This window comes from Spermophilus citellus, assembly GCF_964194105.1.
Source record: "Spermophilus citellus genome assembly, chromosome: 17".
Classification (NCBI taxonomy): domain Eukaryota; kingdom Metazoa; phylum Chordata; class Mammalia; order Rodentia; family Sciuridae; genus Spermophilus; species Spermophilus citellus.
Window position 1 is genome coordinate 5227856 of NC_138199.1, and position 24216 is coordinate 5252071.

The 24216-nt window shown below is 38.2% G+C and overlaps 1 protein-coding gene across 11 annotated transcripts in view; it reads left to right on the forward strand.

The window, feature by feature from the left end:
• The window catches only part of SPECC1 (sperm antigen with calponin homology and coiled-coil domains 1), a 280506-nt gene that overhangs the window by 196352 nt on the left and 59938 nt on the right, over positions 1–24216 (forward strand). For all 11 annotated transcript variants that reach the window (XM_081270147.1, XM_081270146.1, XM_081270145.1 and 8 more), the window contains 5 exons: positions 7351–7496; positions 9683–9783; positions 12506–12587; positions 15337–15493; positions 20217–20319. In XM_081270147.1, coding sequence (XP_081126273.1) covers positions 7351–7496; positions 9683–9783; positions 12506–12587; positions 15337–15493; positions 20217–20319 — 589 coding nt within the window. The remainder of the gene's footprint in view (positions 1–7350; positions 7497–9682; positions 9784–12505; positions 12588–15336; positions 15494–20216; positions 20320–24216) is intronic.

Consider the following 24216-nt stretch of genomic DNA (forward strand, 5'->3'; position numbering starts at 1 on the left):
TAGATATTGCCAGATTATTTACCTTCTTTAGTCTTTTTAAATTATTTATTTATTTATGTTGTAGCCATGTATGGGCAGCATGCCTTTATTTTGTTTACTTTTATGCGGTGCTGAGGATCAAACCCAGTGCCTCACACATGCTAGGCAAGCACTTTGCCACTGAGTCCCAGCCCCAGCCTGCGTGATGGTGTTAGTCTTGATGAGAATGCCCACTTCTACATAGACTTATCAACTGGGATAAATCAATTTTATTTTTTGCCATTAGGAGAAGCAATATATATATATATATATATATATATATATATATATATAATTAACACTTTGCATTTCCCTGATCATATTTTCATATGTTCACTAACCATTTGCATTTTCCCTGCTAGAAATTGCCAGTTGATTAGCCCTTTTACCTAGTTTTTTTCACTGAACTGATTATTTTTTTTTCTTACCAGTTTATAAATTAGTAGTTATCACAGTGTAATATGACTCTTTTGACTATATCATGGAAAATTTCATATTTTATAGGATCTCCATTTATTCACTTATTTTAGTTGTGATGCTGGCAATTGAATTCAGGAGTTCACACATGCTAGTGAAGCACCCCCAGCCGTTATATTGTTATATAATATAGTCTGTTTGTATTTTCCTTTACTGTTTCTGAGAGGATTGTTTTTAGGGCTTCTCCTACCCCAGTATTATGCAAATAGACTTTTCAATTTTCTTCATCTGTTTTATACTGCCTCTCTCACACTCACACACCACACACAGAGGGATCCTTGACCATCCTTTGTGTATTTAATCTGATGTGAGGTATGGTTTATTTTCCTCCAGGTGAATAGCCAGTGGTGCCAGCATCATTCATTGCCAAAACCATTCTTCGCCCACTCAGTCAAAACCTCCACTTTTCATTGTTCATTTCATCTCTATCCAAAGAGACTTCCCAAATATGCCTCTTTTTCTTTTGAGGTAGCTCTGCTTCAGATATTTTAATGGGATTATCACCTTACTTATATTGTTTCTCAAGCGCAACCTTTCATTTTAAATTGTCATCTTTCATCTCGTTCACATTTTTTTTTAAATTTTAAGGTAGATGCTATCAAGAATGCCTTGTTTCCTGTCATGAATTTACAAATGTCTATTCTCTCTTGAATGAAGTAAGTCTCCTCATTTTATATACTGAAATGTCTTTGTAGGTCAGAACTTTTTGAATATTTTAATTTTCAAATATTTGTATTAGGGGATTCTTTTTTCTCATCACTGACCCTTGCTTGAATTGATTATAGTGTGTCAGGGTCCATATTTGCTTGAGATCTGTATCTACAGAAGCTGTTTAGATGCATTTGCTTTGCCTCTTAAGCTGGAGGGTAAATTGAAACTCAGACTACAGGGGGAGCAGGTGTCTAGTAGGGGAAATTCCTTTATGTCTAGTTTTTTCTCTGGAGAAACTGGAATGAAGGAGCCAACTTCCTGGGTTTGCTATTGTTTGGCCCATTTGTCCACATTAGGTCCATTCTGTGACTCTCCTGACTTGTCCCTTGTTACTGTTGCCCTTTGTGCCTGGAATAACCCACTTCTAGCTTCTCCAGACAATCCAGTCTTCATCTCCTTATCCTTTGCAAAGATACTGCATGCTCCCTAGGCATCATGTGCCTCTCCATTCCTGGCCTTTGAGGATGGGAGATACTAATGGGTTTTTTCTCATACCTCCATTTTCTTTGCAAGGAAATTAGTGAAAGCCCTTTGGTATTTTCTCTCCCCAACATACACACTTATTCTGTGTAACAGAAACTTAAAATTGTGTAGGTAGTATCTAGTTTCCATTGCTGATGCAAGATTCTGCACTATTTCTCTTACTGTGTTGAAATTTGGAGATTAAGATGTGTTCCAATTGCTGTTTTTTTCCTCTTTGTTTTACTAGTTCTGAATGTCAATATTGCAATTGGAAGGTAAAGTTCAGAAGATACTGTTTGACACCTAAGAGAACACTTCATAATTTCTGTCTCACAGCAAAGTGACAAACTTCTTTTAGATTTGTTTTATAGAGCCGAGGCTGTAACTCAGTGCAAAAGCACTTGCTTAGCATGTATTATGCCCTGGGTTCATTCCTCAGTATTGGGGGGGGGGGGGGCGGGGGGAGATTTGTTTTGTGCAAAACAGTAAAAAAGTATTTTGAGAAAAGTATATTTCAGGCAAAGGCATAGAATGAGCAAAATGCAGAGGCAGGACATAAAAGGAACAAAACTTGATTATCTGGGCTGAGTTCAAAAACTAGATGGGCAAGTGGAAGTCAAAGGCAGTATGCCTGAATGGCACCAGGAGAGGCCTGGGGCAGGGTCGTTTCCAGGAGCCACAGCAATTGTAATCATGTGTTTGGCATGACCAGTCCTTTTAACAAATAATAATCTGCCAGTTGTGAATTTAACAGTGGTGTAATTCGGTGTCTCCCAAGTGGAATTACTTGGGTTTTTGAATACTTCAAAAATCATCTTGCCAGGGCTGGGGATATAGCTCATTTGGTAGGCCCTGGGTTCAACCCCAGCACCAGGGGGAAAAAAAAATCATCTTGTCTTGTGTAGGAGCTCACCTATGCTAAATTTAAATAGACTACACCAAGTCGCATCTTGATGAAGTGAATATTGTAGAAAATCAATGGGCTGGGGATGTGGCTCAAGCGGTAGCGCGCTCGCCTGGCATGCGTGCGACCCGGGTTCGATCCTCAGCACCACATACAAACAACGATGTTGTGTCCGCCGAGAACTAAAAAATAAATATTAAAAAATTCTCTCTCTCTCTCTCTCTCTCCCCCCTCTCTCACTCTCTGTTAAAAAAAAAAAAAAATCAGTGTCATTTGAAGACTCTGTTCTACAACCAAACAAGGAAAGAAATGAATTGGAGAGATTAAATGAAATTTTTAGAGAAAAAAATAACTATAGACATATATGCGCATGCACACACATATAAAAACTAAGGCATGTAAGGTAGACTTCCACTCTGTGAGTGGCAGACATGCGTCTCACTGTGGCTGATGGGTATGCGCGTGGTGGGTTCATGTGCCAAAGTATCTGAAAGTATCTGACTTCTGTTTGTCATATTCAGATTATTTGTTACCAGCTCCTACAAGCAAATTCTTGCATAAAATAGGATTTATTTACTGAAATAAATATTGACCATCATTTTTTAAAATATATTTAAATAAATGTAATTTTTAAATATATTTAAGATATTTAACCTTTTCTTAAATATATTTAAAATAAATTTTAAGAAGAAACTTTAGAACCTTTGTGTGCCTCCATGGAACATTCAGGCATTAAGGAAAATTTGACAAAAGCATAACCAGTGGAGCTGGATTTGCATTTCAGATTCCCTACTTAAGAGCCATGGGACCTCTGTCAAACTTTTCCTTCTAAAGTAAGGTATAATAGTATGGAATTTTATAGAAAATTAATATCAATAATGTTTTAAAGATATATGGTATACTTTCTAGCATATACAGAGGAGTTATATACACTTATTTTGCTAAATTATAATGATATTGTTTTATACACAGGGAGCAGATAGAAGACATTCTTTATTTCTGTTGTTTTAAAGTGTCTCCTTAACACAAAATACAAAAAATTAATTTCTGTTAGTAGTGGTAGGGGAACCTATATGTTAGAATTACTGAAAGATATGTTTGTATGTAGTCATATTTACAAAATAATCTAAGTTGTACTTTTGGGTGAGAAGAGATTTTCAAGGCATATTTGATTTACATGTGTGATTTTTATTTTCAGGTTGACCTTAGAACCTAAACTCGGTCTTAGAGGCAATAACTACTATTGAACAAATATGTACCTGATAGTGGTATCTTACAATTTTTCTTTTATTTAATGCATTTGCTGATATACACCTGGCTACATGCATTAAATGTTTCTTAATATTCTTTGTGGGATGCAGAATTCTTATTTTTTAAAATAATATCTTCATTTTATTAATTTATTTTGATGTGCACTGAGGATAGAATCCAGTACCTTACACATGTTAGGCAAGCAGCTCTACCACTGAGCTACTATAAGCACAGCCCCCTCTTTTTTTTTTTTTGAAGTGCTGGGATTGAACCCAGGGCCTTGTGCATGCAAGGCAAGCACTCTACCAACTGAGCTAAGTCCCCAGCCCTCTATTTAAAAACAGAGGAAATGTAATACTTCATTTGTTGCTGGGTTCTAACAATTCAAAAACAATCTGGTATAGGGAATTTGGGGGTTTATTTAAAAATAAAGTTCAAGCTGAGTACCTCTTAGCTGAAATTCTTGGGACCAGAAGTGTTTCAAATTTCAGATTTTTTTCACGTTTTAAATATTTGCATATACATAATTAGGTATTTTGGGAAGGGACCAAGTCTTTACCCGAAATTCACTGATATTTCATATACATCTTATACACATAGCCTGAAGGTAATTTTATACAATATTTTTAGTGCATGTGTGCTTTACCTATACTTGTCCTGTGGGGTTGTGTGGAATTTCCACTTCTGGCTTTATGTCAGTGCTCAAAAGTCTTAGATTTTAGATAATTTATATCTCAGATTCTTAGATAATGGATGTTTGACTGTACTAATAAAACCAATAGGGGCTGGGGGGATAGCTCAGTTGGTAGAGTGCTTGTCTTGCAAGCCCAAGGCCCTGGGTTCAATCCCCAGCACCAATCAATCAATCAATAAATACATACATACATACATACATACATACATACATAAATTCTTAACTGTTTTCTATGTTTATTCAATTCAGGCTTTGTTTTGTGTATTCCTTCTACACACATGTGAGATACACACACACACATACATACACACAGAGTTATATGATATGGTGGGTATCTAGTGGGTATTTTTCTAATCTACTTACATAATTTGCTTAGCTTCCTCATACTGACTGATGTTGTTCTAGCCAAGAAGACTGACTGATCATTTGAAATATCATCTTTGGTATCTGAAGGCAGGGCTTTATGGTTTTCTTATGAAGTCTATGTGAGTCTTTTTAATTATCATTTGATGTTTTGAATCAAAGAGAAAATTAGGAATACCTCAACAGAAGGTAGGATCCTCCATTTTATTCTTATTTAATTAACAAGGAGTGAAATTAAAATTAATTTTTAGAAAATGATCTTCCTTAGAGGTACTTTGATAGCAAATCATTTAAGTGGACTGGTAAGAAGGTATCCTATCTTGTTGATGATCTTTGTGATAAAAAGGAGGTGTTTTTTTTTTTCCCCCTGCTTAGACCTAACCTGATTTTATTCTTTTTCTACTGTTTGTTTGTTTTTTGAGACAGGGTGTCTTCTATGTTGCCTAGGCTGGCCTCAAGTTCCTGAACTCAAGTGATCCTCCTGCATCAGTCTCCTGAGTATCTGGGACTGTAGGTTGTGCCATTGTGCCCAGCTCACCGTCTGGTTTTATACTGTGTAACACAAGGAGGAAATACAACAACCTTTCAATAAACCTTTAATTTTTTTTAAAAACTAAACCCCCTACAATTTCTGATAGTTTTTTCCAAAAAAATTTTGAGTTTGCTAATTTTGTTTTCACCCAAAAGAAAGGGAAGTCAGGTCAAGAGTGTAGGGCAGAGTGGTTTAAGTGTTTTAAATTAAAACACTGCTTCATTTAAATTTTCTCTGTTGATTACACAGCAACAGAAGAAAGCAAAGAGGATTAAGGATGAGTAAATTCAATTGCAGAAGCTTATTAAGGTTTCTTTCAGAAAGATCAGGAAATAAGTATTTTAAACTTCTACTGACCTTATTAAAATATACTGCCAGAAATATTTTATTTGATCCATTCTCATAAATTAGTCATCTTGCAACACAGCTGTGGCAATATGATTTTTTTTTTTTCAGCAGTGATTTAGCAATCGGAGGTTGGGAGTTCTTGTCTTGGCTCATTCACAAGGAGATTAAATGACATGAGATGAAGAAGCCATGCATGAGAGGACAGAATCACATATTCTGTCTTTAAAAGAATCTCCTATGAGTCTGTACAGGAATTTAGGAACCACACCAAGAACCTACCAGAAAATTTAGGTGGCCAGACACAGTGATGCACCCTTGTAATTCCAGGGGCTCAGGAGGCTAAGGCAGAAGGATTGCAAATTCAAAGCCGGGCTCAGCAACTTATTGAGGTCCTGGGTAACTTAGCAAGACCCTATCTCAAAATAAAAAATTTTTTTAAAAGGCTGAAAATGTGACTTAGTGGTTAAGTGTCCCTGGGTCCAATCTCCAACACCAAAAAGAAAAAAAAAGAAGGAGAAAAAAAAATTCTGGTGAGAGTAGAAGATTAATAGCACACAGAATTTAGAGGGTCAACAGGATATATGAAGCAGGATTCTGTTGTATATAATGTATTGCACTTTAGTTGGCTTAGGCAAAAAGATATTAAGTGGCTTGCAGAGTTGTTGGGAGGGCTAAAGAAACAAGACTCCCGGGGCTGGGGATGTGGCTCAAGCGGTAGCGCGCTCGCCTGGCATGCGTGCGGCCCGGGTTCGATCCTCAGCACCACATACCAACAAAGATGTTGTGTCCGCCGAGAATTGAAAAATAAATATTAAAATTCTCTCTCTCTCTCTCTCTCTCTCTCTCTCTCTCTCTCTCTCTCTCTCTCTCCCCCCTCTCTCACTCTCTCTTAAAAAAAAAAAAAAAAGAAAGAAACAAGACTCCCAGCTAAGCTTCCAGGATGAGTTTCCAAAGTCCCTTATGTCTCCACCATGTTGGGGAGCCTTAAAATTGAGAGGCTGCCTGCCCAGTTGGAAAGCTACAACCACCATTGCCAATACTAGAAGCAACTTGTCTCTGTTACAGTCTGTATCACCATAGTGAATGCCCCATGCCCTGCCTCTCTCCCTGAGTTCAGGTCTCACTCCAGATCTTGCTCAAGTGTTTCTGATTGGTGGAACCTGAAATCTTAGCTGCAGGAGAGTCCCAAAATTTCATCTTTCCAACCTCTGAGTATGCTACCTTGGGTTTGGAACAAATGTCCACAAGCTTATCAGCATCTGCCATTGATAGGAAGCTAAATGTTTAAATAAACATTTGTATTTTTTCATCATTTGCAGAGTAAACTCATTTATTTAGAGGTACCATCAAGTCACTCTACATATAAACATTATTTCTGACCATTTCCTAGAGAACACCTCTTTCTGAAAAATTGAGAGTAGTATGTTATTTCCTAAAGATGCAAAGCTGATCCAGGAAACAGCATTTTAAATTTATAATCCTCCTTCCAGCTTTGTGCATTTTCTCTGTATTGTTCTATTTCCATCCGTTGTCTTTTCCCCATGGGGACATCCTCCACCTTTTCAACGTAATATGCTCTTTACCATGCAGAGCTGTGAATGAAGAATCTGAGCCCTCAGAGGTCGATGCTGCTGGACGGTGGCATGGCGTCTACGTCACCAGAACAGCTCCAGCACCTGCAGAGTCTGCGACGACTGTTAAGTCACTGATCAAGTCATTTGACTTGGGACGCTCAGGTATTTAATAGTTTTTTTCCAAAAGCAAAGCTTCACATTCAAATCATGTCTTGACACATCATCTCTGCTCCATAATGACCACCAGGGCTCTTTCTAGGTCATGGCTTGGGCAGCCACTGTATGAAGAGTGCAGGAGCCCGGCAGAGGCTCAGTGAGGCCAAAACGGAGAGTCTAGCTCATAGATAAAACAAACACAGCCTCCCTTTTCTCTACACCTCTTCCCAACCTCTTAATTTCTGCTTAGCCGCCTTCTTCCTTTTCTGCTTCTTGTAGCCGTTACATTCAGATCACTACTGTTTTCCTTCTTCACATCTCCTGAGAATGAGCATCGTCAGCCAGAGGCTTTATCTTCCAGTAAATGAGGCATCCCGTCTGTGCATTCATCCTTTTTGTTGGGACCCTGGCCATTCTTACCTGGCAGTGTGCTGTTAAGACTTCTTTCTACCTCTTGCATGTTCTGATGCTGATTTTTTTTTTCTTGGTCATTTCTGATCTTGGTGCATTTGCACCTTTAATGTAATGGGCTGACAGATTCACAATTTCCCTTTAGTTAAACTTACCCTTAGGATATTGCCAGTTACCGGTGATGGGTTCTGCTCCCTCAAATGTTGAAGTTTGAACATTAGAGGCAAGCATCTAAAACAGGGTTTATTTACAAAGGGGTAACAAACTTTTCCCCGGGGAGGGAGAGGGGGCTGTAGCTGGCATCCTGGCATCCCAAAAAGCCAGGCATTCTGCTTCCTTTGTTCTCCTGCCCTCTTCCCCTTACCTTTCTCCATCCCATGTATGTGACTAGCCCCACCCCCCAACCACCCAGTGCTTGGTGGGATAGCCAAAAGGTGGGAGACAGGTGGGCCTAAGGGGGAAGGACAGGATGGTGCAGCTCCTGACACATTAATTAACAACTTTATAGCTCCCTGTAGGGAGGGACAATTCCTAGGACTGGTTACCTTGGCAACAGGTTGGAGCAGGAGCAGGTTCTTGGTAAGGATGGAGGAAGGGCTCTGGAGGAATTAACTTTTCAATCCCTCAGAGGACAAGCTCCAACTTTCCTGACTCACTCAAAATTGGCCTCCTTGATTGATCTGACTCGATTTACCTATCTATACTGACTGCCTAATTCTGGCTTTACTTATGTATATGAGAAAAAATACACATTCATACCATATGTATGTAATATACAGAGTTCATTAAATTGAAGAAACAGAATGTGCATCTCTCCTCAGAAATGATCTTTCTTCCCTGACTATAACAAATATGCATTGTATTGGAGGCTTGGAATAACTAATCCTAGGATGTACTTGATTGTCTCTGCTGAAATAGTTTGCAGCTAAACTGGCCTCACATGTTAGGCTATACATATTCAAAGATAGGAAAGCCTATTGAAACTGGAGTTTTGAGATGAGACTAGATTCCCCACTTCACCAGTTTTCTCTGGGTTCTTGTCTCGTAAATTTTTAAGAATAAAATCCATAGACAATCATAGATGGGAAGAATAAACAGAGCAGTATTTATAGAGAAGAAATAAAACTCCCACCATGCATGAAGGGACCTGTTAGCAGAAAAACCCATTTTGGTGTGCTAATTTAGGAGCTTATATATGGTTCTGGGTAGAGCATAGAGCAAAATCTATGTGAAAACAGCACGAAGGCTATTGTCTTCCAATAACATCCATCTGGGTTTATCCCCACCTTTCAGTTTTCCCACATCTGGGAACCAAAGAGTTGTCTCCAGACCACTGCAGCTTTCCCCAAGTGAGCCTCAAGGTCTTTTACATTTTAAATAGGCCCTGATAATGCTTATTAACATTTCCACCAGTCAGCCTCCAGGTGTAGTTTCTGTTCCTGTGTTTGAATAAGACCATTGATATTCACTGTGAGTCAGACACAGGTAAGAAATGAATCAACAGTTAATGATTTGTGTATGGGCTTTCCTGTTCTTTTCCTCCTAGAGGAACCTTATTATATAGACATTTTCTTTTTCCTCATTTATCCTATATCCAAGACCAACTCCCACTTGATTAGCTTTTCCCCTCACATTTCCCCAATTCACTCTAGAGAAAAGGATAATGCACTGAACATCATGGAATATTGAAGTCACCAAAAAAGTAACAACAAATTGAGAACTATTATTTGTGATTTTTGATCTGGAACAAACATGTATGTTTCAATCTCTTTTCTTTGTAGGTGGAACTGGACAGAATATTTCTGTCCATAAGACCCCCAGAAGTCCCCTAAGTGGAATACCAGTAAGGACCACTCCAGCAGCTGCTGTCTCTCCCATGCAGGTATTAAAGGTCCCAAACCACCATTGTTTATGGCATGTTGTGTATCCTAGATGTTCTTATTTACATATATCTCTGTGGGATGTGGGGAGAAGACAAGTGTGTTCGCTTTACAAATGGGATTACGTAGTATTCTAACACTCATTTCCCTTTAATGTGGAGCATAGGTTCTGTGAGGACAGGATTTTTTTTTTTTTTTCCCTTACTGGGGATTGAACCCAGAGGGCACTTAATCACTGAGCCACATCCCCAGCTCCCCTGCCTTTTTTTTTTTTTTTTTGGTAGTTGTATAGATGAATAGCTTGCCTTTATTATGTTTGGTTTTTATTTTTAGGTGGTGCTAAGGCAAGTGTTCTGCCACTGAGCTACAGCCCAGCCCCTCCCCAACTTTTTTTTTTTTTAACCTTATTTAGAGACAGAGTCTCCCTGAATTGCTTAAGGCCTCACTAAGTTGCTGAGGCTGGTTTTGATAAGGACAGGGATTTTTGAGACTTTGCTTGCTATTAGGTCCCTTGTTTAGAACAATGACTAGCATAATAGTCATATCACAGTAAAAACCCAATAAATATTTATTCAACAAATGAAGGAATATGTTTTTATATGTCAATATATGGAGAAATAATTCATCCTTTTTAAAGCTACATTACATGCAGTGGTTTATTTAGCTACTCTTCTATTGATGATGAAAGCACATGAAAGAGAATACAAAAACAAAAAAAAAAAAAAAAAAAGGGAGAAGACCCCATGGACTGGCAATGCTTCATTCAGCACTGGAGGGGCACATTTTTGGGGGGAAAATGGCAGTGGGCCACTGCGAGAGTTTGGGGGCCTAAGCAGAGCCAGATCATTGGAGGAGCTAGTTACTTTTGGAAGGCCCTCTTGGCAGGCAGGGCCAAGTAATGGGAGGAGTTTAGGGTGGGGTGGGAGGACATGTAGGTAACCATATCCTTCAGGTGGATGTTAGATTGTTTTGGACTTACCTTATTATAAAAGCAGTACAGTGAAGGTCCTTGTACAAATTTTTGACCTCCTAAGGAACTATTTTTATGTAAGAGTGTATTAGGATTCATTCATTTGCAAATATCAGAAATCACTTTTGCTAGTTAAGCTAGAGTGATTCAGGGGTTTTGATACTGAAAGGACTGGAGGAGAAGGTTCTAGTCTCTCTGAGCTTCTAGGAAAGGTTCTCAAAACATCTCAAGTTGGCCCATCAAAGAATCTTCTGCAGCTGGGTATAGTGGTGCATGCCTGAAATTCTGATGACTAGGGAGAAGCAGGAGGATCACAAAGCCAGCCTCAGCAACTTAGCAAGGTCCTATCTCAAAGTAAAAATTAAAAAGGGATGTGGTTCCATGCTTAAGTATCCCTGGGTTTAGTGTCGAGTAACAAGACAAAAATAACTTTAAAAAAAAGAATCTTTTATTTCTGCCAGAATCAGGAATTCTTTCACTAAGTGCTGGCCTAGGATCCCCACTTTTGCCAGGATCTGGGGCCAGCTTCAGGACCATACTGCTGCAGGTGCAGTTCATGCCACCAGAACACAAGCTCTACCCCCTCCTTCATAATACCATGAAGTTATGGGATCACACACCAGAACCTCCATCCCTGCCAGAGACAGGCAGTATGCCTCCAAGCCATGATTGCCAGCAAAAGCCGCAGAAGGGCACATTTACCCTCCCTTGCCCCTTTCAGGTCTTCTGAGAATGGGCCTGTTTGACAAAAGCTAGGTAGATCACTGGGTGAACCAAACTTTGCGGGAGTTTGAAAAATATACCCTTTAGCTTTTCAGTCTCATGTAATTCAGTGAGTCACCCTACAAAGGGACTAGAATGAAGTTCAGTGAGCCAATTCTGAGACCCAAATTTGTTCCGAGTAATAGAGAATGAATTACTAGAAAAGGAAATGGATTTGCTCTTTCTTGGCACATGGAAATTTTGATATATTACCTTGAAATTTGCACTTCACTCACATTATATAAAGTGCTATTTTCCCAGAATTTTGACACCCTTTATACATTTTGAGGATTTGAGTAAATGAACTGTGTTATCTTACTTTACTTTGTTTATTGGTAAGGTTGAGCACTTCATATATTTATAGGTCATTTTGTATCTCTTAAAATATTTTTTTAGTTGAGATGGACACACATATTTTTGTTTATTAATTTATTTTTAATTTTTTTTAGTCATACATGACAGCAGAATGTATTTTGACATATAATACATACATGGAATGTACATACATCAATCATATTGTGTGTTCTATTCTGCTACCCTTCCTATCCTCCCTACTACTCCCCTCCTCTCCCATCCTTTCTCTCTATCCAATCTAATGTGTATTAATTTGTATTTTATGTGGTGCTGAGGATCGAACCCAGTGCCTCACACTTGTGAGGCAAGTGCTGTACCACTGAGGCCCAGCCCCAGCTCCATTTTGTATCTTTTGAATGTGTGTGATCACATATGCTTTATCTGTTTTTCTTTTGAGTTATTGATCTTTTTCCTATTTATAAGTCATCTTGATGTATTGTGGGTTTTTTAATACTTTTTTAATTATAGGTAGACACAATATTTTTATTTTATTTTTTATGTAGTGCTTAGGATCAAACCCAGTGCCTCATGCATGCTAGGAAAGTCCTCTACCACCTAGCCACACCCCCAGCCCTGTTACTGTTGAGCTTGTTATGTCACAAGCTCACCTGTGCTGTTGTGCCCTTTTGTTTTGATAGAGGCATTCGACTTACAGCAGCTTGAGGCCAGCCAACAAAGGTGTGACTCAGCGCTTAGATCTTCCAGACCTTCCGCTCTCAGGTAAATTACCTTAAACATGAAGTTCTTTTGACCTACTTTTTTGTGAGGCTGACTTTTCTGCTTGACTTTTCATGAAACTGAATGTAGGAAAATAATCGGTATCAGTTTTTTCAACTGATTTCCAGCACTGCATGTAGACATTTGTGGATGTTATATCCAGTTGTGCGGCCCTGAGACAAAAGGGTGTCTCAGCATGCGTGGACCTAAAGAGAAATGCCAAACTTGGTTGTTGTTTTCTATTACATATATATGTATATGTACATACGTACGTTTATATACGTCTGCAAAGATATGTACACTGATTCTCAAAAGAATATCTTCTATTTTTAAAAAATTATTTTTAGTTGTAGATGGATGCAATATCTTCATTTATTTATTTTTTTGGTGCTGAAATTCGAACCTAGTACCTTATGCATGCACTGCAAGTGATATACCACTGAGCTACAATCCCAGTCCCTCTTCTACTCTTTAAAATAAGTAAATAAACAAATAAAATTTTAAAATCTATCTTATTTTGAATTTGCCTGTGGTTTCCACAATTCTTAAAATATGCCTCTTAAAATATCACTGTCCAGCTGGGGATATAGCTCAGTTGGTAGAGTGCTTGCCTCACATGCACAAGGCCCTGGTTCAAACCCCAGCAACACCAAAAAAAAAAAAAAGATATCACTGTGTATAATCCACTTCTTACTGTTAAAATCATCACCTATGGCAGTTATAGCCTTATGAAATGTATTGTTCAAATAATAAGATTTGAAATTACTCCTTGATCCATGGCTGCAGAGTGGATGCTCTGTTAGCAGGCATGAAAACAACATTAATATCATTTTACATTTCCATCAGAGCTTTTGGGTGGCCAGGTGCACTGTGAATAAGCAGTAATATTTTGAAAAGAATCTTTTTTTTCCCCCCTGAGCAATAGCTCTCAATAATGGGCTTAACATACTTAGTAAGCTATATTGTGAACAGATATGCTGTCATCAAACTTTTGTTCTTCGGCGTATAGAGCATAAGCACAGTTGACTTAGTATCATTTTTAGAGTCACAGAATTTTCAAAATGGTAAAAGAGTATTAGCCTCACCTTAAAGTTTGAGCCCCATGGGAGGGAGAGAGCCAAAACAGAAGATTGAAAACCTGCCTGATTTTCAAAACTGCATAACTTATTATATAACATAAAATAGGGAATAATTTAATTATATGCATAGTGTTTGGTTTGCTTTTTCGAAAATTGTAGTAAAAGATGCATAACATAAAATTCACCATCTTAACCATTTTTAAATATACTTGGTAGGAGAGCTTTGAACAATAGTATATGTATCCTCTTTTCTATGTCCCACCAGCTTCAAAGTTTCCTATTGGTCTAGAGAAACCATCCTTTTGATTGACAAGATAAATATTGAACTTGAGACCACAACTATTTCTGGGAGTAAATAGCTCATTGGCAACCCTCCCCACCTCATCCACCACCAGGCACCTGTCTATGGGAATATTATTTACTATAATAAAGAAAGGATTACACAGTGAAAACTGTTTTCTTTTAGTCATTTCCAGAAATTGCTTGTCAACATTGAGGTCATCAGAAGCTACAGAAACAGGGATTAATGTGCTGTTTTTGTTGTTCTCTTTAGTGATGCAAACACTATTTTTCTCGGGTATTTAGAGCTAATTAGCCTCACTCCCAACTTCACTACCCATAATTGATGGCTATTAGCTGTAGAAGTATTGTTTTCTTCTATAACTATATGTAGGTCCACAGGAAGCAACCACAGGGCTCAGCCTGCTCACTGGCCTGTCCTGTAGCTTTGAACTTGATTCTCTGAGCTCATTTCCTCTATCAATATAAATCATTCTCAACATTTTTCTCCTGTTCTCTACTTTTATGGTGCTTTAAGGATTATTTGGTGGATTCAGCCCATTTGAGGACCTGTTTTGACCCAGACTAATATGACAGTATTTGGAACGTTTAAAAGGATGATTTTTGCTAAATTTTTGGTAAACCAGACCTTGTGATTACAATAACTTTTTTCTTATAAAATTATAAGTTATCATTCTTAGTCCTCAAGATTTTTCTCTGCTGTTGACTGTGAGCTGATAATCATGAGGCATTTTCCTGCCAGCTCATTCTTTCTGGTGCCTACCAAATAAAATAAAATACATTCTTTGGGGACAGGGACAGGGTCACGGCATCCAAACTGAGTAGTTGCACAGCCTGTTAGAAGGCCCATACTTTGCTTAAATGCTCTGATAAAGTCATTTTTAAATTAATAATCATTTTTTGCCCAGAGGCTAATTTGGCATCTAGGTCCTGTAGTTTATGTAGTTGGTACTGCCTAAAGCATCATTAGCAAATACCATGTCCCTGTTTGTATTTTTGTTACTTCAGGAGAGAAAATTGCATGGGTATGTGTATATATATATATGTGTGTGTGTGTGTGTTTGTATATTTGTACTTGAGAATAAAATAAGAATTGTACTTAAGAATAAGTATGATGCTGGGCACAGTGGCTCAAACCTGTAATCCCAGCAGCTCGGGAGGCTGAGGATTACGAGTTCAAAGCCAGCCTCAGCAATGGCGAGGTGCTGAGCAACTCAGTGAGACCCTGTCTCTAAATAATACAAAATAGGATGGTCGAGTGCCCCTGAGTTCAATCCCCAGTACACCCCCGCAAAAAAAAAGAGAATAAAAGTATGATGACCTGTCAGATTTCTCCTCTTCAAATAGAGGTGATAATGTTGTTGTTCACACAGATCTTCTGAAGGGAAGAGCTGAGGACCTGAAGCCAGACCCTTACCTCAGAAAGAGTCCCTCATTGGAATCACTGAGCAGACCCCCCTCCCTGGGCTTCGGGAGTACCAGACTGCTGAGCGCCTCCACCGGGGGGTTGAAACCACCAAGCAAACTCAGGTACCATATTTTAAACAATAAGAAATCAGAAAACACTGGACTATCTTCCTTCTGTTTTATCCCCCATAGACAATTTACTTATGTATGTACCTCTTGAGTGAAAGTTATTAAGCTACAGTACCTGAGTCAGGTTCAGTGGCACACGTTTAATGTCTGCTACCTGGGAGGCTGAGGATCAAAAGCTCGAGGCAAATCTTGGCCACTTGGAGAGACCCTTTCTCAAAAAATTTTTAAAAAGGGCTGGAATTGGAGCTTGGTGGCGGTAGAGCCCCCCGCCCTGGCTTCAATCCTCAATACCACACACAAACAACAAAAAAAGACAGTACCTGCCTTCAGTGAGTCTAAAATTAGAAGGACATTAGATACTATATTGTACTATGTGAAATGAAGGGCTGCCCCCCCCCCAAAAAAAAAAAAAAGATAAGCACGGTGCTGGGGGTGGGGGTTGTTAATTGGATCAGGAAGTCTAGAGAGATGTGAAAATTCCGCCAGGTTGTGCAATGTGCTATCCTGAGCAAGATGTGGAACCAGAACCGGGGCTTCTCAGGGCTGGGACCCTGACATGTATACAGCAGCTCTCTGTCAAGGGTTCAGTGGTAGATGGATGACTAGGATGTTAACCTCTGAAAAGGCAAGTCGCAGGCCTGTTGCAAACAGTCCTCATTGGCAAGGAAAAGGTTCCTACATATTTTGGTACAGCCGTGGGGAACCACTAAGTCTGTGGGATTTTGTTTTTGTTTTTGAATAGTGGTTAAGATCAGACCTGCTCTTTAAGGCAGATTAATCAGAACACAGTGGCACATAATAAGCATTAGAAAGGCATTTTTGAGATCAGTGTTTAAAGGAACATTAGCAAGAATGTTAAAGATCTAGTGAGAGAGGGAGAGAATGTTGAGCCTGGCAAGATGGTTATCAGTAGTCTGTTCTCTCTCTCTCACACCTCTGCCACCTCCTCCCCTTTGGTGCTTCTGATCACCTAGACTCCAGTAAACCTCCTTCAGCTGTTTCCTGCATCCCTTAGGACTTCCCTGCTTCTCCATGCTATTTTTCTGAAGCACCGAGTGCATCCCGCTGCAGACCTCTTAGAAACTCCCATTACTTTGTCATCCACACTCCTTGTTTTTTAGCTAAGCCACAAGTTCGTGCCACCCTCACTCACCAGCTAGAATGTCCCAGTTTTTTCCTCCTTCCAAGTCTACCTAACTCCTTGCCTTTGCAATATAATGTGATCATTTCTGATTCTAAATCTTTATTTATTTGCTGGATTGAAATGCTTTCCTTTTGTCCTTTTATACTCCTAAATACTGCTGCTTCTTCAAATTCAAACTTTCCATGAAGTTGTACTAACCACCTTGGTAGCATTGACGTTCCCCTTCTCTGACTTTGGTGTCTTACATTCATTTGAGTACGCTGCTTTGTAGTGTGAATGACTTGCGTAGTCTTTGTCCTTGTCCACAGGATGGCTATAATTTAGGGAATAGTGTCTTTGGTATCTTTCCCAGGCCCTTGCATTCTGCAATATACACAGCATTTCACTCAGTATATACTTATGAATTGATAGATAGATGAATGTATAAAACTGTCTAGTGTAGCAACTTATAATAAATATTATAATCATCAATATGGAAAAGGATTTATGAAAGTCCGAATAAGTGCCAATTCTGAATCTTTGGGAATAGACTATGTTTGGACCCAAGTAGATGAAGTCATTTGTTTTAAGGGTTTAATTTAAATCCCTAAATGTTATATATTGTCCTGTTTATTTGCAGAGATTTAGAAAATCAAGATAGGTTTTCAGGACCAGAATTAGTGCACTTCTCAAACTAGTACCATAAATGCATTCAAAATGCTATATGTACATTAGTATGCTGTTTATTCTACCTTTCTCATGAAAGGTTAAATTAGTAAAATTAATTTTTTATTTAAATTTTATATTCATGTCATTGAGATTAACCCATAACAGTGACAATAGCAAATACTTACTTTAGAAGTTCTCAACCTGAATTATTAAATTTGGGGGAAGGATCATATTTAGATAACTTATGTTTTAAAGAAAGAATGTTGGTTGAATATTCTTTTATATTTATACAGAAACTTTTTAGTCTTATATTTATACAGAAACTTTTTAGTTTTATATTTATACAGAAACTTTTACAAGCTTTCATCATTTCTGTCTTTTCTTTCTTCTTTCTTCTTCTTTTTTTTTTTTTTTTTTTTTTTAGTTGTAGTTGGACACAATACCTTTATTTTATTTATTTATTTGTATGGGGTGCTGAGGATCTAACCCAGTACCTCGCATGTGCGAGGTAAGCGCTCTACTGCTGAGCCACAACCCCAGCCCCTTATTTCTGTCCTTTCTAGTGTGCAAAGGGCAGAAACTAAGTTTTTGTTTTTGTTTTATTGTTATGGTAGTAGTGATTGAATCCAGAGACACTCTACTGCTGAGCTATTTGCCCAGCCCTTTCTGTTTTTTTATTTTGAGACAGGATCTCACTTAAGTTGCCGAGACCGGCCTTGAACTTGGAATCCTCCTGTCTGAGGTTCTTTTGTTTGTTTATTTTGTTTTTTGTTTTTTGTTTTTGTGATGCTAGGAATTGAACCCAGGACTTTGTGTATGCAAGGCAAGCACTCTATCAACTAAGCTATAACTTCAGCCCCTGTCTGAGGTTCTTGAGTAGCTGGAATTACAGGTGTATGCTACCATGCCTGGCACAGAAGCTCAGTTCTGAGGGGAGACATAATGCCAGCCATGGTCACTAGAGCTTTGTAGTTAATAGTAACACTGACCAAAGAAACTTACAGGCTTGACTTCATAGATATATCAGGTACAGAAAAGCATTCATCAAAATGTACACAAAATAGGCTGGAGATGTGGCTCAAGCGGTAACGCGCTCACCTGGCATGCGTGCAGCCCGGGTTCGATCCTCAGCACCACATACAAAACAAAGATGTTGTGTCTGCCGAAAACTAAAAAAAAAAAAAAATATATATATATATATATATATATATATATATATATATAAAATTATCTCTCTCTCTCAACATTTGAACTGTTTTTCCCAAAATATCTCTACCTTGGTTCATATTGCTAAAGTTTAGGATCATCCTATTCCATTTTTAAAGATCATTTTTAAAGATTTTTATTAAATATTGAATGGATACTGTAGGAAAGTTTCAACCTTCCCCTGAAGGTTTAATAATTTTAGTCTATCAAACAAACTGGCAATAGATTAACAGGAAAAAAAAAACATACAAAATTTATTAATGTACAGAAGCATAGGAGCCATCCACAAAGTGTGAGTTCCCCCAACAAAGGTCAGCTAAATGAAAGATAAATAACTTATTTTTTTGATGGGGGAGGGTGTACCATGGATTGAATTCAGGGCCACTAAGCAACACTCTGGTACTATTTTGTATTTTATTTAGAGGTCTGTGTTAAGCAGGGAGAAGAATCAAGTCTAAGAGGGTCTTAGGCTAACTAAAAATGTAATAATGTTTCTCACTTTAGTTACTACTGAGTGAGTTTAGTTACCACTAAGCAATACCCTGGCCCTATTTTGTATTTTATTTAGAGATAGGGTCTCACTGAGTTGTTTAGTGCCTCGCTTTAGCTAAGGCTGGCTCTGAACTCTTTCGTTTTGCTATAGAGTGACATTGTGTGACTAGATCACAACTAATTTGTGTTTGCCTATGGATGTGCCTTTTTTTTTTTTAATAAATTTTCACTATTACAATGAGTGCACATGGTGTTAGAGAAATGGAATACTGTACAAAAATCCTATAGAAACATAGTTAGGTTTTGGTTTAGTTATGATAGAAGGAAATATATGGTTTTAAGTCCCCTTTTAACATTTGAAATTTAGGCTGGCATGAAAATTAATGTCAAAGTTGATAGAAAATCAAGGGTGGGGCATCTAAGCCTTTGGTCACGGGATGTTAAGATATTAACAAAGTCACCTTGACATTGGCTACATCAGGTACTCAGAATTGAGTATCACCTCAGTGTGTGCAAAACCCAAGTTTTGGAGTCATTTCATTTTATCTTACTTATTTCTCCTCCCTCTCTACTCCTATTACCTCCCATAAGCACCAGATCTGGTGTTTTCAGTATGCCCTTCTTTTTTTACATGTTACCTTTTACACATTGCTTAGATATAGGTGTGGTCTTCAGATCTGTTTTTTATGTTATGTATAGGGGTCTTTAATTCAAATTATGTTGTGCTTCATTAAATAAATAAGAAGAGCCAGGCACAGTGGCGCACACCTGTAACCCCAGCAGCTCAGGAGGCTGAGGAAGGAGGATCACAAGTTCAAAACCAGCCTCAGCAAAAGCAAGGCCTTAAGCAACTCAGTGAGACCCTGTCTCTAAATAAAATATAAAATTGGACTGGGGATATGGCTCAGTGGTGGAGTGCTCCTGAGTTCAATCCCCAGTACCCAATAAATAGGCAGATAGGTTTATAGATACATAGATGGATGGGTTTTTAAACAGAATCAAACTCTCCCCAGACTTAGGATTGTCAAGAAGCATGATTTAGGTTTTCTTTTATTTAATGAGACATAAGATATATTATTAAATGTGACTAATTTAGTTATCTCTTTGGAGTACCTCTGGATAAACCTAGGCTTTTATTTTTTCTAATCTAGTTACTTGTTGCTTGTATATTTGAGAGTTTTAAAAGCCAGTATCTTCTCCTTACTATGTGTTCTTCTTTCTAACAAGTGTGGAAAGAAGAGACCCTCTAGCAGCCCTGGCTCGTGAATATGGCGGCTCCAAGCGCAACGCACTACTGAAATGGTGCCAGAAGAAGACAGAAGGCTATGCGGTAAGGAACAGTAACATAGATGGGCGGTAGTGGTCCTGTTCCAGGATATGTTCCATGTATGCATATGCTTAGTGGTCCAGTTGTCATATGATTGTCACCATTCTCTCTTCTCAGGCAGGAATGCCAGGGAGAGTGATATTTGTGCACTGCACAAAGGCCTAACAGAGGCAGGTGGGACTCAAAGCCCATCTTCAGACTTCCCTGCAGACCATATTCCTGAATGCAGAGAGCTGCATTTCCTGTGGGGAGGGAACCCTTCTCTTTGCTTGTAGGGGGCATAAGCTCCCCTCCCCAGTACACCTGACAGGCTTATTCTCCTCAGACACAGTTTTTGGTAAAACATCCTCCTAATTCACACAAAGACCCCAAGATGTTGTCCTCCAGAATTTTTCTAAAATTTTTTTCTGTGGTTTTAAGAATGCTTGCATTTATTTTAGTAAGAGTCTTGGTTTACTAAGACAGTGTTTATTTTCTCTGAAGTTCATATAGGGCAATAATACCTGACGTAGTTTTTTTTTTAATTATGAAATATCACACACAAAGAAAGAAGTGCGTTGATATAGAGTTTACAAATGAAGCAAAAGCCATGTCATCACTGTTCCTGTCCAGAAACTCAGCTTTCACGTTTGCCACCTTTCATATGACTTTCCAACCATGATCCCTCACAATACTCTAAAATACCTGTGGACCTCAATTTCGCTTATAGTTTTCTATAAACGTATGTATCCCAAATACTAAGTTAGATTTGCCTGCACTTGACTTTCACAAACAAAAATACTGTAATATTTGATGTCTGTTTTTTTTTTCCCCACACAGTTTTAAGTTAGTACAATTTGTCCATATTGTTGCAAATAGCTACAATTTATTTACTTTCTTCATCATTTAGTAACCTGGGGTATGATTATTATTTATTCATTCTATTGTTGTTAGACAACTAAGTCATTTCTAGTTATTATAAATAGTACAGGTATGCTTTTGTACGTGAACTCTTAGAATATGTTTGTTCTTATCCCACTTGGGAATGGAATTACTGGGCCATACAGTATGCTTATATCCAAGTAAAGTAGATAGTGCCAAGCAGACTTCTGAAGTAGTTTACACCCAACCAGCTTTAAAAGATATGTTTCTCAACATTCTCACCAATTCTTACTATTGTTTTTAGTCTTTTTTTTTTTTTTTAACTCAACCATGCAGCCACATCCCCAGCCCTATTTTGTATATTATTTAGAGACAGGGTCTCACTGAGTTGCTTAGCACCTCGCTTTTGCTGAGGCTGCTTTTGAACTTGTGATCCTCCTGAGCTGCTGGGATTACAAGGGTATGCCACCATGCTGGCTTGTCCTTAATCTCTTTACTCTTGGTCTTTGGGTAAACCTATTTTTTTTGTGGTTTTGATTTGTATTTTCCTTTGGGCTAATAGGATTGAGAATTTTTTGATGTGCTGATCGTCCATTTGGATAGTCTCTTTGAGGATGTACTTATTCGGGTCCTTTGCCCACATTTATAATTTTGGTGCTAGAAATTAAACTCAGAGCCTTATGCATACTAATAACTCTCTCTTCTTCTGAATTGTATACTCAGCCCTTGGCTATTTTAAAAATCATTTTCTTTCTTTTCCTTACTGCTTTAAGGAATTCTTTATATTCAAGATATAATTTTTTTATATCATATGGAAGTTTGGCAAGTCCATCTTGAATGTGGCTTGAATTTTCACTGTTTCAGTGATGTTAGAAATAATGAGGTGCCACAGGAAATCAAACATGTGCTTGAAAGTGGGTGGGCAAGGCTAACCCTTACTTCTAACAGAAGGCCATGCTATGGGATCCTGGCTAGCAAGCACACCTAGGCAGTCACTGATTCATATCTCTAACCCCATGCAGCACCACCCTTCACTCTGATTAGAGGAGTTCAGGGTTACAATCCCCATAATCAACTAATTTTAGAATTATGAGGAGCAAAAGGGAAGGGCTATAGTTGGATCCAATTAAAGCTAAACACTATATTCTGAAAATTCTCACAAATCCCCTCTTTTTCTTTTTATACCTTTTGGTTTCATTTTCATTGTATTCTTTGGTATTCATCTATCCAAGATATAAACTTTTCAAGGTAGAAATCACCCTGAGTCTTACCATTTTTAGCAGTTCAGATAGCCATCCTGGTGATCACGAGACTTGGTAAGGGACTTTACAGCTTGGTAGAAGACTGTCTTCTCTTCAGGTCTTGATTAAAATCAAGTCACCAGAAAGGAAGTGATAAATGGCAAATTCTAGAAGGGGAGTTTGAGTGGCAGTTTATAATAATCATACCAGTAAAAAAAAAAAAAGGAAGAAACACAGATCAAGTCTGCCTATGTAGGTTAGGAAGACTTGTATGTCTTGAACTGACTCAGAACCAACTCATGTATCACGTTTTCTTGTGCAAAAACCCTTTCTTTATAACTTCCTGTTTTATTTACTTTTGAGAGGACTGATAAATATACATCTCCAGTTACATCAAAAGAACTATTGGCTTTTCTTTTAAATGCCCATGTACAATTATGGTTTTGGTTAAACTGTCCTGGCAGGTATATAAAATCAAATTGGTCAAAATTGACCTTGTTTCTTTCTATCTATTACTAAGAATCAGCTGAGATTCCTCAGGGGTTACTTGGGAACTTGTGAGAAGCCTCTTATCTTCTTTAGTGCCACCTGCTAGGATGGATCAGGGTCTTGCTGACCACAGGTGGCTTCCCTTGGAAGCATCAGGGACGTCACCCTAATGACCTTCCTTTTACAGAATGTGCACTGGTTGGCTTCCTCTTCTCCAGGGTCCCTTTGATCCTCCTGATCAGGAAGTAATATGGCCCAGAGTTGCAAAGCCTTTAGAGAAATCTTGTAGTTCCATGGGTCCTTACTGACCTCAGAGGGCAAGAACCAAATATTGGCTATTTTCCCTTAGCCCTTAAATTTTCTTAACTTGGTTTTGGTTTTAAACATCCATCAAGCCAATTTCGCCAATCTTAAAGTGGGTGTACTGGGTTTTAATTTTGTTTATCCCTTCCATTTAATTGAGGTCAGTATTAGTACTGGAAGTCAGCCTAATATTTTGTCTGTCCTATAGGTGATGGCTTATTTGAAAATTAACTCAGGTTGTCCTGTTAGAAGGAATACTTCTTCAAAACATTAACAGGCAAAAGCTATTAAGTTCTACAAGGAAAATACAAAATGAAATTAACAAGACCAAAAACATATTCAGTTTGTACAATAGCTTTGAACCAAGAAACATAATTTCTATAATAACATTAATATAACTTTGGTATCTACTTTGCCTCCACAAAGACACATAAATTTATCAACTCAATCATGAGGAATTTTACTTTCTTTTAAAGGTCTTCTAGTGAATGTTACATGTCTTTTATAATTTACCCAAACCTTTACTTAGTTTTGTATTATATCCCTTGGTTATTTTGAGATCACAGTAATCTTGACAACAAAAATCTGTCCTTTGAACATAATAAGCTTAAGTCTAGCCTGCTTTGGAGCCATCCTTACATGGAGTTGGGTGCAAAGCAGATTTATCTCAAGTAAGGTGGGGCTCTTCACAAATAATACAATACAAGATCACATCTGAGCCTCGCCTTCCAGAAGGACAGTCTTGGGAGAACAATCATATCGATTATAATACATGGCAGAATTAATTAAATGTCACATAGAAAGAACCCAGAGAAGAAGGGAAAACAGGTATGTGAGATAAAGAAAGGCCCTAGAGAGGTGGCATGGAGGAGGCGTTGGAGGAAGGGTAGATTAAAACAGGTGACATCGAGAGAAGGGGGCTTCCAGAGGTGCAGAGCAGAGAAGCTAATGACTCAGACACAAAAGGGCCTGTGCAGTTGGGTCTATTAGGAATGGAATCTGCCAG